This window comes from Azolla caroliniana, unplaced genomic scaffold (genome assembly GCF_043228905.1).
Source record: "Azolla caroliniana isolate FFs.n. ecotype wild unplaced genomic scaffold, voAzoCaro1.0.p SCAF_5, whole genome shotgun sequence".
NCBI classification, from domain to species: domain Eukaryota; kingdom Viridiplantae; phylum Streptophyta; class Polypodiopsida; order Salviniales; family Salviniaceae; genus Azolla; species Azolla caroliniana.
Genome location: NW_028230440.1, coordinates 15,585,647 through 15,600,795, shown reverse-complemented (window position 1 = coordinate 15,600,795; position 15,149 = coordinate 15,585,647). Strand labels below are relative to the sequence as shown.

Sequence of the window (15,149 nt, the reverse complement as noted above, 5' to 3'; positions counted from 1 at the left end):
GCCCTCGTGCCATTGAATTTGTCTGGTAGGCTGATGGTTGGTTCGAGGACATATGGATGGGAAGAGAATGTTCTCGGGCTAGGTGCCGACGGTGGTTGTGACTCGGCGGGTGGTGGATTTCTTGATGTGACGGATTGCAACTCTCGTAATGATTCCCGAAGGATTTCATTCTCTAGTTGATGTTGTTGCAAGGTTGCCATGACTTGGTTTAGGTTGTCGACGGAGCCGGACATGGTAGCAAGAAGAGCAAGGTGAACAAACTGTCACGGACAAGTATAATAGAGCATAGCGAAGAGAAGCTAGAAACAAGAGAGAGGAAAAGAACAAGAACTCAACTTATAGAATCTGTAAATGGTGTTGTTCACCTTGATTAGAATCAAGGTGCACCTGAGTATTTATACAAGAAGGTAGGGCTATGTAAGCCAACTAGAAATAGAGTATGCATGAGGATGCATGCAATAGAGAATGCATGATGATGCATGCAATATAGAATGCATGAGATTGTGTGCAAGCTAGAAATGAGGATGCATGCAAGCTAGGAACTTCCAATGTTCAATCTACACTACATGAAGTTGGATTTGGTACAAGGATGCATATGTAGCTCAATTGGTAGGGTTGCCCAATAGAGACCATGAGGTCTTGGGTTCAATCCTCTGTGTCGTATGTCAATGACCGAAAGGATATGTAGATTATATCACATAGAGATAGAGGATGAGTATAACTTTACATGCAAGTGTCCAACTTACGTCGAAATAAGGACGAAATATCAAAACATACTAGGACCCTCTCCCACCCTCTCCAAACTTTTAGATACCCCGGATATAAAGAGACTAGGTAGGTATATCTTAGAGCTAAAACAACATAGAGAGAGAAAACTACAAAATGTTAACCATAACCATTCTAATATTCACCAGCATGTAACTAATGAAACCTTTCAGGAACAAGGGGAGATGATGAATGTGGACACACCTACACCACTCAGCCTCTCCCTTGCCGACGTAGAAAAGCCAAGAACAACCAAACTCCCTCGGATGTTGGGTTTCAAAGCAACTCAACGTGGAGTAGAAACAATTAACAAGATAAGGGAATGTGAGTTGTGCCACCTAGAAGCTATGGTTGGGGTACCTTTTACATTGGGACCATGGGTCACATCCACATCGAAACCCTTTGACCACCCGCTTCTTTTTGAGAGACTTGGATGGAAATGAAACTAGGCCTAGTATAAAGTCATTTCCTTTCTAGAACATTTTTTACTAGAACGCTTTAGCTTAAGTCTTATTTTATTTTATTTTTACTTTGGATGAATGGGTAAATACCCCATTTTTGTTGTAAAACATTTGTCTCATGGGCCAAATTTTGTCTTAGAAGACATTAATATCTCTCTCTCTCTCTCTCTCTCTCTCTCTCTCTCATACACACAGACATGTCTATTCCGCTGCACAAAATCATATCTGATTCTTTACACCTATTTGAATATTGTTGTCATTGTCTATACATGTTTGTGAAATACCATTCAAAAATCTTCCAAGCCCAAAGCTCCTTAGCTTGCAACAATAGAAACTAAATAAAAGTCGGTGTTAGAAGAATATTTTGATTCGAACTATGATGAGCCAATGAACACAATATGAAGTCTTCGACTACGATGATAGAAGGAAACTTGACAAGGAAGAAACAATGCCACATAAGGTGCAATGGAATAAAGGGAACTCGACATAGGAGATCCACAAATGGCTTCAATGCAGTATGTGAGGAGTGTCCTTATCTCACTAAAAGTTGGTGAGATAACTAAGCAAGAGGTTCTTCTAGAACTTCGTAGATTGAAACATATCCATTTTTGCTGAAAATTGTATGTGGCATAATCAGGCATAAAGTTTTTTGGATGTGTGTAGATGGAAGTACACCTTTGATACTTAAGGCATGTGGGACAATTAGGGGTATGGGTGTAAGTACATTTTGGCTACAAATGTAATCTTCTATGATGAAGGGGAACGGGAATCCAGGGGATATGTGTAAGCAGATGGGGTTGAGGAATGGAGTATGTTTGGAGGTTAGAGAGGGGAATCTAGAAGGGAAGGTGTGATGACGATGCTATATGATAATGGAACAAGGCACACTCTTGTATATGGTAAATGTTAGAAGTTATAATTAACTAATTAGTTGTCAGTGAGCAACTACTTAGTTAATTACTAAATATAACCCCACACCCCAAGTTATTATTGGTAAAAGAAAACAGTTTTCATGATAGTTGTAATTCAAAGAAGCTTACCTAATTTTTCCCTCCACATCCTCTACTATATAATTGTTGGTGTGCTCTCTGCATCCTTGCATCTTTTAGCCATCACTCTTAGTTGTTGTATTACTGGCTTGTTTTCTTTTTAATCAAATTTCTTGTTGTTTTCCAAGTTATTCCATAATTCCTATTTGTCATAATCTTGTACCCTGTATCAAAATCTCAACATGGTATCAGAGCGTTAGTAGTACGAAGCCTAGAAATATATCACCTGCTCATACTCTACTTTTGTTGTTCAAATATATATATATATATATATACATAACAAAAAGACAACAACCTCAACATTATGGCAAGCTCCACTCAGACTAAAGGAAATACTTGGTAGATAAACTTACCACAAAGAACTACAGAATTTGGAAACCAAGGATGGAGCTACTACTTGATCTAGAGGAGCTACTTAAAGTCACCACTGAAACCTGTTAGGCACCGAAAAATACACAATCAAAAGTATGGAAAGATTGGAAAAACAAAGACAAAAGGGCAAAGCTTGAAATACTGCTACATGTAGAAGACAAGCAAGTTGATGTCATTCAAAAACTCACAACTGCAACTAAAATATGGTCCAAACTATAAAAAAATGTTTGAACCACAAGATGGTACTACTAGAATCCATACTCTTGCTACCCTGTTTCACATGTGTGTTTTGTAGGAAGAAGAAGATGTTCTTACCTTCTTGGATACCTGGGAGATATATCTCGAAGAAGCCACCTATGGGGGAAATGAAATCTCAGAAAAAATGAAGATTGGGCTACTACTGAGTAAACTTCTAGAATCCTGGAGCGCGTTTGTCACCATGAATAGCCAAGGTAACTCTTTATCTAATTTGATTACCAATATCCGTCATGAAAAACTTCGGCGGCAATTAAAAGAATCCACTCCGTCTCTGGAAATGACTGCATCATTTAGCAAAACACAAAAAACATCTTATAATAATAGATATAGAACTAAATCAGATGCTTACAAAAGTGCAGAAATATCAAGTACCAGCAAGGTAAATGATGCTTGGAAAGCTTCAACAAAATAGTCCAATGGTGGTTTCAAACTGATTTGCAAATACTGTAAGAAAGAAGGCCATATAAAAAGGGTGTGTCAATTCAAGCAAGGTGTGGAAAACAAAAGACAATCACAAGTAAATAATGCAACATTAGAAGAAAAATCAAACTCGAAGTCAGAAGAATACACAAAATTTGGAAGGAGATTCAGATGAAATACCAAAAGACGACAATATTTTGCAAGCATACCATGTCACTACAGAAGAGACAAAAACTGAACATGATACACTGTACCTAGACCATTACCTCACATATCGGAAGGACTAGTTAAATTGCTATCAGGTTTTGTCTAGTCCACTATTAGTTACTTTTGGAGACAACGGATAGAAAACAGCAATCAGTAAAGGAAGCATTCAACTCAGATTGTCAGATAATCACGAGATTACTGTCCCAAATGTCTATTATGTACCAGGACTAGCTAAGCACCTGTTATCAGTTGCAACTTAGAGACATCACACTCCAAATTTACAACCTTTGCTTTGAGTGCTTTTAAGCTCTTTAGTGTCTAATTGATACTTGTATATTTTTCTTTAATCTTTGTGGGTTTTCACCTCACTTTGAGGTTTCCCACTAGTAATAAAAGTGTTACTAAAAAAAATCAGTTGGACAAGCAACTGTATATGTACTAATAATACAATTCTGTAAAGAGAAAGCAATTCTATTTTTCAAAAATGGAAACACAAGTACACAGTTGGTGTGTCCTAATGTGAATCACTTATATCCAATACAGAGTCATCCTCCAAATGCATTCTCAGCAGTCTTGCAAATACAACACAAGAAAAGATCTTCACTAACTCAATTATGGCATTGTCGGCTTGGGCATGTACACTATCAAGCAGTACAACAATGTCAACAACAGAAAAGAGTTCAAGGATTGCCATCCAAAATCTTCAATTCAGATTTCATGTGTGAAAGTTGTCTATTTGGAAAAATGACACACCAACCATTTACAGACCGTTGTACAACGACAAAGCGTCTACTTCAACTCGTCCATACATATCTATGTGGGCCATTCCCAATACTATCCTTATCAGGTGCAAGATATTTCATTTCTTTCATAGATCATACTACTAGATTCACAATGGTAAGCTTTATTAAGAAAAAAAATCAAGCATTCGCAGCATTCTGCAAGTATAAAAAATATGCAGAAAAACAAACATCAAGATACTTCACAGCAACAATGGCGGGGAGTATATCTCTCATGAATGGGAAAATTTTTGTCAAGAAAATGGTATACTTCACTAGAAAACGATCCCCTACACACCACAACAGAAAGAAAAAATAGAACCTTGCTTAATGCAGCCGGCTACATGCTGAAAACTAGCCACATGGAGCAACACTTTTGGAAGGAGGCAATCTCCACTGCTTGCTACCTGCAAAATAGATTTTCACACAGTGCATTACGAAATGCAATCCCTTTTACATTATGGTATGGTTATCCACCTAATGTTTCTCATCTTAGAGTATTTGGTGTAGTTGGTTATGTGTATGTCCTTGAGCACCATAGATCCAAACTAGATGATCGATGTTTCAAAGGAATATTCATTGGATATGGTGACTCCAACGGCATGAAAGCATACAAAATCTACAACTCACAGACTGGTAAGGTGGTATATAGTTGATGAAGACTAGTTATTTGATGAAGGTAAATCGTCATCGGGAACCCTACATATGGATGGAGGAGCATCTATACAAGAATTACAACCTGATGCTGCTGAAGGAGATACAACAATTAAGGATGCTCAGAGAATGAAACAAGTACAAGACCACATGGGAATGGATTCATGCTTGGGAAGTAGGCAGTACGTGCTCGGGCAAACTCACCACCTTGCTCACGATCGATATCTATTACAATGGCAACATCAACACAAGGTCGGACAAAGAAAGGGAAAACTCAGTCTCTACGCGAAATCTATGATGCTACAAATATGGTAGAGAATTGCTTCGTATCTATTGTAGATTCAGATGTTTCTGCATTACATTCGTATGTTACAGATGATACTATTGCATTTGTTCCCATACTTACACTGAGACATGTTCTACAAAGTCCAAACAAAGACACATGGCTAGAGGCAGTACAAGTTGAGGCTGATGCACTATACAAGAATCACACATGGACAGTTGTCCAAAAACCACCTAACTCAAATGTGATAAGTTGTAAGTTATTGTTTACAAAGAAATATGATGGCCACGTGAATATTCATTTTAAGGCACGACTTGTTGCAAGGGGTTTTACTCAAATTCCCAATGTGGATTATCATGAGACTTTTTCTCCTACACTCAAACTCATCTCTCTCAGTCCTATTTTTTGCAATCACTGCCTACTTAAATTTAGAATTGCATCATGTTGATATTGAGACAACCTTCTTACATGGAGATTTGAAGGAAGAAATGTACATGGAGCAACCACAACTCTTGAAGGACGAATTACATCCCAACTATGTCTGCAAATTGCACAAACCATTATATGGTTTAAAGCAGTCTCCTAGGCAATGGTATGCAAAACTTCATAGATTTCTTTTCACAAATAGCTTTGCTCAATTATAGTCTGATCCAACTTTGTATATTCGAAAGAAAGATCATAATTTTCTTCTTTTGGGTGTCTATGTGGATGACCTTCCTATTGTTGGCACGACACCTCTAAGGCCGACACTCTTCAATTTGTCAACGACTTAAAACAAAATTTTCTCACCAAACATCTTGGTGAGATAGAATATTTCCTTGGACTAGAGGTCAGGAATCGAAGTCTTGGCACTCTATTAGTATCTCAATGCAAACTAATTGACAAGATCTTGCATAAATATGATATGATGACTTGTTCTCTAGCTGCCACTCCCCTCAGAGTCCCTTGTCATCTCTCCACCTCTGACTCTCCCTCTCCAAATGAAGAAGAATCCTTCATGCAAAGTATACCCTACCGCCATATTCTAGTGAGTTTAAGATGCTTGGTGAGCTGCACTCGGCCAAATCTATCCTATTCTACGGGATTTTTATCTAGGTTTATGGAGAACCCTGGCCCCCGTCATAGGGAAGCTTTGAAACGTGTCCTCCGCTACTTGAAATATTCAAGAGATATGACACTAACCTATAAAACCTTATCTCCCTCCTCTAAACAAGACATGGTGGTTCTTCAAGGATGGACAAATGCGGATTGGGGAGGTGACAGGGACACATCTCGGTCCACATCTGGGTTGTTTTCACTTTTGTTGGCGGTGCCATTACATGGAGAACCAAGAAACAAGCTACCATGGCATTATCCTCCACTGAAGCAGAATATATTGTGGCTACTTTGGTGGCTAAGGAGGGACTTTGGCTACAATCAATTTTTTTGGAACTCAACATCATCCACATAACCGAATTTCGACTTTGGTGTGATAACCAATCATGCATAAAGATTTCACGGAATCCTAAAATCACTGATTAGAATAAGCATATTCGGGCTCGATATCATTTCTTGTGTGAATTATTTGAAGATGGTGTCTTGCAAATTGGTTATACTCCCACTCTTACCATGTGGGCTGATTTTTTGACAAAACTAGTCCCTTCTCTCAAACACTGGTCATGTTGTCAAAACATTGGCCTCAAGTGTGGTGTTGGTGTTAATGGGGGGCTATTAGAAGTTATAATTAACTAATTAGTTGTCAGTGAGCAACTACTTAGTTAATTACTAAATATAACCCCACACTCCAAGTTATTATTAGTAAAAGAAAACAATTTTCATGATAGTTGTAATTCAAAGAAGCTTTCCACATTTTTCCCTCCACTTCCTCTGCTATATAAAAAGGAAGTTGGGGAACCTGTTGGTGCGCTCTTTGCATCCTTGCATCTTTTAGCCATCACTCTTAGTTTCTGTATTACTGGCTTGTTTTTTTAAAAATCAAATTTCTTGTTGCTTTCCAAGTTATTCCATAATTCCTGTTTGTCATAATCTTGTACCCTGTATCAAAATCTCAACAGTAAACATGCCACTCCGAAGTTTTGAGCTCGAAAGAGTTTGGAAATTGTACTTAGAAAGAAAAGTGACGCGAACTGTGAAAGGAGGAGGAGGTGAAAGAATGAATGAATGTTTGTGTATTAATTAATTATCTTGAGGCAATACTAAAAGTTAGGTAATGGCTGAGAACTAATTAATTACTTTGAGCTAATGCTAAACATTAGTCATGCCTATATGTATGTACATACATATTAAGTAAGTAGTCTAGGAATTAGCGGGGGGCTTCATTTCTTTTTTGTGGGAGGAGGGAAATGGGTGAAACAGGGGAAGGGCTGAAGCGAGCACGCCCACAAGACAGGATCACTGATCTGCATCCCGAAGACACTGGTCTCTCAGTCGTAGCCAAGAAGCCCCGCCTTGAAAACGATGGAGATGGTGCCCCACACTCAGAAGCTGATCCTGATCAAATCGATGCTAGAGTCAGAGCTCATGATGTTGATGCAAAGACGGGTATTGATGAAGGTCACAATAGAATTGGTATTGATGATGGTGCTAACAAGGATGGCGATGATGCTCCTTTTAATGGTGATAAAGTCCACCCCAAACTGGATATACGCGGTCAAGACACGAATACTGGAAGGAGGAGGAAGCCTCCCAAGCAAGCTACAATTGGACCTCGGCACTTTGATTCTTCTAAGGAGATGCTCGATTACTTCTATCATTTGCTTAATGGATGGCCACTCGTTCTCGACATCAACAAGGTGCGCTTTTTCCCTCTTCTCTATTGCCTTGTTTTCCAGCTTGTTTAAGTCACGGTAATGTATTCTAAAGTGGACAGTTTTCTGCAACCTTGTTGCCTTGTTTATTCTGTTACAATTCAAATTGTTCAAGTTTTTCGTGTTGTGTTGAAAGTGGACATTCAAGTGCGAACATAATTCTGACTTTCTCTTTCCTGACAGCTGTGGTCGTAAAATTCCTTTTCTTTTTCCGGCAATCAAGCTGGGAGTGCCCATTTTAGCCATAATAGTGACAAGTAAGCTCTTTGTGGGCTGGTTTTCAAGAAGATTTACTATAGTTTGGAGAGGCGTTCCAAATTTCCTTTGCCTTTAACGTAGAGAAGAGTCTGACCAGAACTTGAAGTGCTAGTACGTCTCGCAGCCCTATCTTGTAACATCCCTACAAATGTATTCAAACACGGAGTTGTGGGAAGAAGGGAAATTGTGTCACAAAATGTCTCTAAACATTCTGGAACCTATGTCATCAAGCGATGCACAAACTCTTCTTCAATGGTCTTGCTTCCTAAGGAAACAAGCTGGTTTTAGAGAGAGACAAAATCTGTGATCTGCTCCATAGATTCTCAAGTTAAATAGGTTAAATGTTTTGCCTTCGATAGATCTCTAGCATAGGTTGATCCAATATGGAAAGATCTTTGAAGTGAGAGAAGCATCTATGATGGTTGGAGATAATGGTCTTAATCACTTGATGTTAAGGGTGGTGAGGTCGTGGTCGAAGAGGCTGGGGCCGACATACGCAACAAGTTGCTATTGCCCAATCTGTTGTAATCCCTTTGCAATGTTTTGGTTGGGAGCCCACTAGTGTAGTCCTTACTTGACTTCTAACATTAGGAGTGATAAGGCTGCAGAAAGTTGTGATTGTTCTTTGTTGATGAACTTGTATGTTTGTATCATTGTCCTTCAACTAGTTCTCCCTGTATCTCTTGAGTTCTAACTAGAAGAACCCCAAGCTCAGTTGGTCCTCATATTCCATTACCTTGTAGGCTCAAAAATGTAGTAAATACTGTAATGAGATACTAGGTTCAAAAATGTCAACTGAAATAAATGTTGGAATAAAGTATATCTAGAGAGAGAAAATGTGTTGAAAGTGTAGAAGGGAGAGATTATTGTTGGGGCTGTCACCCTCCAACATTTACTGCCCTATTTTCAGAATTATTTGTTGGTTTCTCATGTAATGGCTCTTCATCACTTTCTGGCAACATAGCGACAGTATCATCATGATTTTTAGCTTTTCGTGGTTCCATTCTACGCACATTATCATCACCAATGGCTGACTGGTTATGCTGAAATTTATCCTTTTTGTTATGTTTCTTAGAGACACAACAATATTCAAGCAGTTTAGCCTCATGAAAGAGAACATCCCAGTTGTGCACAGCCTTGGGTAAGTTAAGGTGTTCTAAAACTCTTCTCACCTTCCTCGCCATACCTGAGGAAGATGCCCTTAATGGATTTTGCATCAAGTTTATTCCTAAACTCATGTCTAACATGCACAAATGCATCATGGCCAAAGATGCCAAACATGCACAAATATAAGTAGGATAATGTTTGTATTTGTAATAAGTGAACAAGATTAAGTATTGTGGTCAAAGTGTAGGGTAGGTTATAAATAGGTGCTTATAGTTTGATGCTTGTAAATGTACACAAACTTTCATTTTGATTTGGAAACTAAAATTCAATATCAGGCAATGAAAAATTCCATGTTTTGCATTGCATTGCATTGTGGTTCCAACAACTTAATTTGAACTAGAATTTTACGAAAACCATTGTTGTTAGGGCATGATCATATAATATCCCGTGGTAAGATTGTACCGTAGTATTCTATACTTGTGGATTAAGGGTTTAGGTTAAACGAGAGTGTAAAGAAGGGAAGGATTACTTTTAATCCTTGGGATTGAGACAACCCATTAAGGCCAGTGTGAACTTGCTTGGAGGCCTTAGGTCTGGCTATAAATATGAGACGCAAGGCTCAAGTCTGTCTCGATCCCTTCGCTGAAGAGTGGTCGGGCGGATCAACACCCTTCTTTCTCTCTCCTTTCTTTTCTATATATCTATTATATCCTTATCTCATGCTTACATTAGGATCTAGCTCTAACAATTGTGATGCATGATATTGAATGTTATTGCCTCACATCAAAGTTTAGACTAGATTGGTCCAGGTAACTTTATTACTTTACTCCTCACTGAAATATAACCTGGAGATGTTTCTGTTTATACTATTACTGATATCATTCTCATTATAAATGGATTAATCCTCTTAGAAAACTCCTCTCTATCTGAGAGTTTGACTAAAACAATATTTCTTTACTGAAGATGTAAAAACCTGTTAATACGTTGATGCAATTTTGTACTATTTTTATATCTATTATTGCTGATAATTTTTGTGATGGTCCCTCTCAGGAAGTCTTGATGTCAATTTTATGCTGATTTGACATATCCCTCTCATGAATCTTGATGTCGATTTTATGATGACTTATAAGATAATATATATACATGTATGTGCATTTACCTCAGTATGAACATCTGATGCTGGAAGACTTACTCAAAAAGGGCCACAAAGAAGCAAAGAGAAAGATTGGTGTAGGAATTAAGGCTTTTCAAGTGAGATTAAATCGAGACTTTGAACCCCACTGCCGCTGTTTTTATATTATCCGGAAAGATGGCTCAGTAGAGGATTTCAGTTATAGGAAGTGTGTTGATAATATACTACCTTTGCCAAATAACTTGAAAGCAAATGTAAGTGGTACAAGCAAGCACCACAAGAGAAAACAAAATGATAGAGCAAGAAAGGGGAGACAATTTGGCGGTGGGGGGCGTGGCTGGGATCATGGTGGTGGCCGAAGCCGGGGTGGAACTGGAGTTCGGGGCTGTGGAAAAGATCGTGGTGGACACAAATAGTGATCCTGTCTTTTCTAATGGGTTACAGGTGAAACTGATAGATGATAGATTATGTAAGGTGCTGTGCTCACAATTTTGTTTCTCTAGGAACCCAGTGAGACAGTAATACGACATTCTTAATTATTTCTGTATTACTCATATATATATATATATATAGAGAGAGAGAGACCAGAGTGTTTTGGGAAACATGACTGTAAATGCCTACTTCTTTTCGCATATATACATATATACATCTGGACATAAAGAGAGTGCCATGGATTGTTATTGACATCTATGTGATTTCTGCCTTATTCTTAGATTCCTATGTGATCCATGTGCATTTTAGCATATCTTATTTCTCATGTAGTACTGTAAAGATCATGCTCTTTATTGTGCTCTTTGAACTTGAATATCCACAAATCATTTAGTCACATATTTCCTCGATTGTATGGCTAGCCAAGTTATAGTGCTGCAAGGAAATCACATGCGTTTTTACTCAAATTGAATACCCTTGCAGATGAGGAAGTGTTTCCATCTAATAAATAATATTGCTTGTATGCTAGCTTCTTTTAAGACTGCTTTGTTTATCCTTCGGTCTTGATCTTGTTTTGCTAGTTTATCTCATACTTATTTTTATAAGATGTTCTCCTGATTTGACTGAATTCATTTTAATTCTATATGCACGAACCTTATTTATGTGATCCATACAAGATTACATCTTCTGAAGAAACAATTCTTTCAAGCGGTACTTCACCAAGGAAAGTCATCCACCAATATGAAATAAAATTCTTGTTGCCCTTCACCGGTTGAAACTTTGTGAGGATGTCTTAGTGTGGTAATCCTATTCCAAATTTATATCACTAATGTTTCAGAAATTGTATGGTTATCACATGTCTTTAATTTGAGAGGAAAATATAAGGAAAGTTTGTGGGTTGAGACGATGATTGATTATTGCTTGTTTAAATGAAGCAACCTGGTCTGGGAACAATGACCCTGCACAAATTAACTTCACATGTGTAATAAAAGCACATTGATTGGAGTTCCACTAGATTGGGATGCCCTTGAATACTCGTGTAAGTTAGGAAGCATTATAACAATGGTTGTAAAAGGGTATAACATAATTAGCTATATGACAATAAGCTTCATGATAGTGTGAAACCGCATTAATATATTTAAGTTATAACAATAGTTGCAATTGCAATAGAATACTACGAAGAATATTAATACTTCTTGTACATTTTAGCGGCATAAATTGTGGCATTAGGATACATTTTGCAATTGGAAGTATAGGCCAAAAGGAGGAAAAGCTAGAAGTATAGGCCAAAAGGGCAAAAACTTAATGGAAAACTATAAAGAAGATTTTGGTGTCATTATGGCCACCCTAGTGCAAAAAAGGTGGAAACTTTATGGAAAACTACTAAGAGCATTTTTGTGGCAGTTTAGCTGTGTCCTCATTCTCTACACTTCCCCTCTCTCTTAACTATCTCTTAATGGATTGGTACTAAGGACATTCAATAAGCCTTGTACTAATCACTTGTAACGTAAACTAACATAACCATAGATTCTATTTTGTGCCTCTTTAATTGCTTGTTATGATGATTAGGTAGATATTTAAGTTAATCTTCACATTATTAGTTGAGTACGAGATTAGGTAGCTGAGAGTAGTTTCTTAGGAATGAGATTCTCACAATATCTGGTTAGAATCTTATTGTAATTATAAATGTATATGGGTGAAAACAAGGTGTGGGCCAAAATTTTAGTTCTAATTTGTTGAAACTAAAAAGCATAAAAACTAAAGATTAATCTAAGAAATGTATCTAAAAATACACCACCACTCCTAAAATTTAAAGTCACATATAATATGATTTTTTTTATCGAACACACAACCTCTCACTATTTATAAATCTCTCCATGTCTCTCCTTGTCTTTTCCAATATCTAAAGCTGTTAGTGCTAATGTTGAGGTAAAGGTGTACAAAAATATTTGAACGAAGATCTCTCTCTCACACACACACAACCACAATGTGCACTTTTGATTGCAACAATCCTTGGTAAAGTTCTTGAACATCGAGAGTTGCTACTCACTTTCACATGTATCACGTAAAATGTAATATTTTTGGTCTCATAAGTCATATTTGACCTCTAAAGATGATAATAGAATCTCTCTCTATCTCTCAAGTTGACATCAAAAAATGGTTCAAAAGATTGGATATGCAAGATCTCCTAGAGCTTGCAAGTGATGCTATGAAATATCCAGTTATTGGGGAAAGATTAATAGGCCCACTAAGGAAGAAGTGGAAAGATGCCAAAAGGACAAAATTAGAGTATTACATTGCAAACATCAATCCCGAATGGTGGGTTCTATATAAGACAAGAAGGCCTATTAATAATATTCAACCTTACCTCATTACTAACATGAGTATTAACTCTCGTACAACCCTAACACTCCTTCATACTCGATCACACAACCTAGGTATTGAAGTTGCATTATGGAATCAAAATCAACCAAATATAAAGACATGTAAGGTATGCAAGGAAGGGCTAGTGGAGGATGAATATCACTTGCTTTTTACATGCTTTACATATAGTGCAATTCCTGAAAGATATGATGATATATTAAGAGGGGGCGATGACGTGAGTATCATACTAAAGAGAACACCTAGAAGGTTGAGCTCATATGTGTATGCACCTTGTTCACACATTGAGATTTGGTGCTTCAAAGTATGAATATCCCTTCTTAGGAAAGAGGCACACATCAAGATAACTTTTGTAATTAGGTCTTTGTGGTCAATATTGGCTTGTTTAAGACGCTAAAACATTCTGTAAATGAGGCCTTTTTGCAATGCCAATGTATCATGACATGGGAAAAATGTGGAGGCTCATGCTTCATACATTATACTACAAATGTTCCACCTAACTATAAAACCATATTCTTTGCAGAATAGGGAAACTGTACACATCGATACATGTTGCTTCTATTCAAACCATTGCTTCCATGCGACTTAGCTCACATGCATTGCGATGTGAGACGGGCCGTTGGGGCACAAGTGATGAGAGTGGTCGACTATGCACACTTTGCCCTAAACAAGTTCGACATAAGCACATGGACACACAATTACATTGTAATATAAACACACACACAAATACACAATTATACATAGTCACTTCCATGCATGCACAATCATATGTAAGAGTAGTTTCGTAGACACAAATTATATTGTGAAGTCAATTTTTGCTTGTAAGTATATTTTCACAAATAATCTCTATTTTTGTAATGAATTTCTATTTTTTCCCAAGTTTTTCCACCGGAAAATCGTTTTCTCTCAATGTTTTTACTACACTATTTAGTGTTTGTTTTGCATATTATTTAACAAAAACTCATGATTTTTTGGCATATTTTGTATCTAACAGTCCCTTTTTGGCATTTAGAGCCCTTTCCTAGAGTTAATATTTCTTTAAACATATAAGATGTTAGAAATTACTTATTGGTTCATATAATTGAGTTTCTCCATATTTTTCGATCTTGCGCCTACAAGGTCAATTGAATATCAGATGAGCATACGGTAAAGAAAATTCGTTTGAATAATTGAGGCTCACCTTTAGAATCTCTCAATGTGAGGAAGCCACCTATAGTTAGAGAGCATAGAAATATTGTTCAATGATGTTATACCAAGACAATGATAGTAAGAAATCGAGAGAAGTGAAAGATATTCATGATTTTCCTACATCATTTCTTGGACATCTTGAAAGAGTTTGGAAAGGAAAGGAATGACGTTTAGTGAAGGCATATGGTGTAGAAGATGATGGCACTTTTAAGAAATTTGGCCACAAAACAGATATCACCTGGGATTTATACTATAATGTCTATTGTGGTGATGTGGTTGAGATGACATTATCATATTGCCAATGAAGAAATACATATTATTTATTGTTGTCATAGCATTTGGTTGGATCAATATACGATGATGAATCATTTAGGTTCAAACAACTTGAGAAGATGGTAAAAGATTCCGCATAGTTGACGGCAAAATCCTTATGGAGAATTGTCGTAATCCATAGCATGGACCAAGGATACTCTACAACACAAGCCTTGAGATCCCGTTGTCGTGGGATAGGAAACCTTGCATGGTAAGGAATATTGATCTTACATGAAGAATTTTGATTTACCCATCAATACATTCTATCTAATATTGATATTTATCA

General features: G+C 37.2%; 1 protein-coding gene and 1 long non-coding RNA gene across 2 annotated transcripts; both read left to right on the top strand.

The window, feature by feature from the left end:
* Positions 1-7,573: 7,573 nt before the first annotated feature.
* LOC147864216 (uncharacterized) lies at positions 7,574-11,266 on the top strand. The gene is made up of 2 exons (XM_087320464.1): positions 7,574-8,040; positions 10,585-11,266. The coding sequence occupies exons 1-2, from the start codon at positions 7,591-7,593 to the stop codon at positions 10,966-10,968; spliced, it is 834 nt and encodes a 277-aa protein (XP_087176590.1). The 5' UTR covers positions 7,574-7,590; the 3' UTR covers positions 10,969-11,266.
* On the top strand, positions 8,053-9,294 carry LOC147864217 (uncharacterized). Its single transcript, XR_015529863.1, has 2 exons — positions 8,053-8,400; positions 9,143-9,294. It is a non-coding gene; the product is annotated as an uncharacterized LOC147864217 (long non-coding RNA).
* Positions 11,267-15,149: the final 3,883 nt, after the last annotated feature.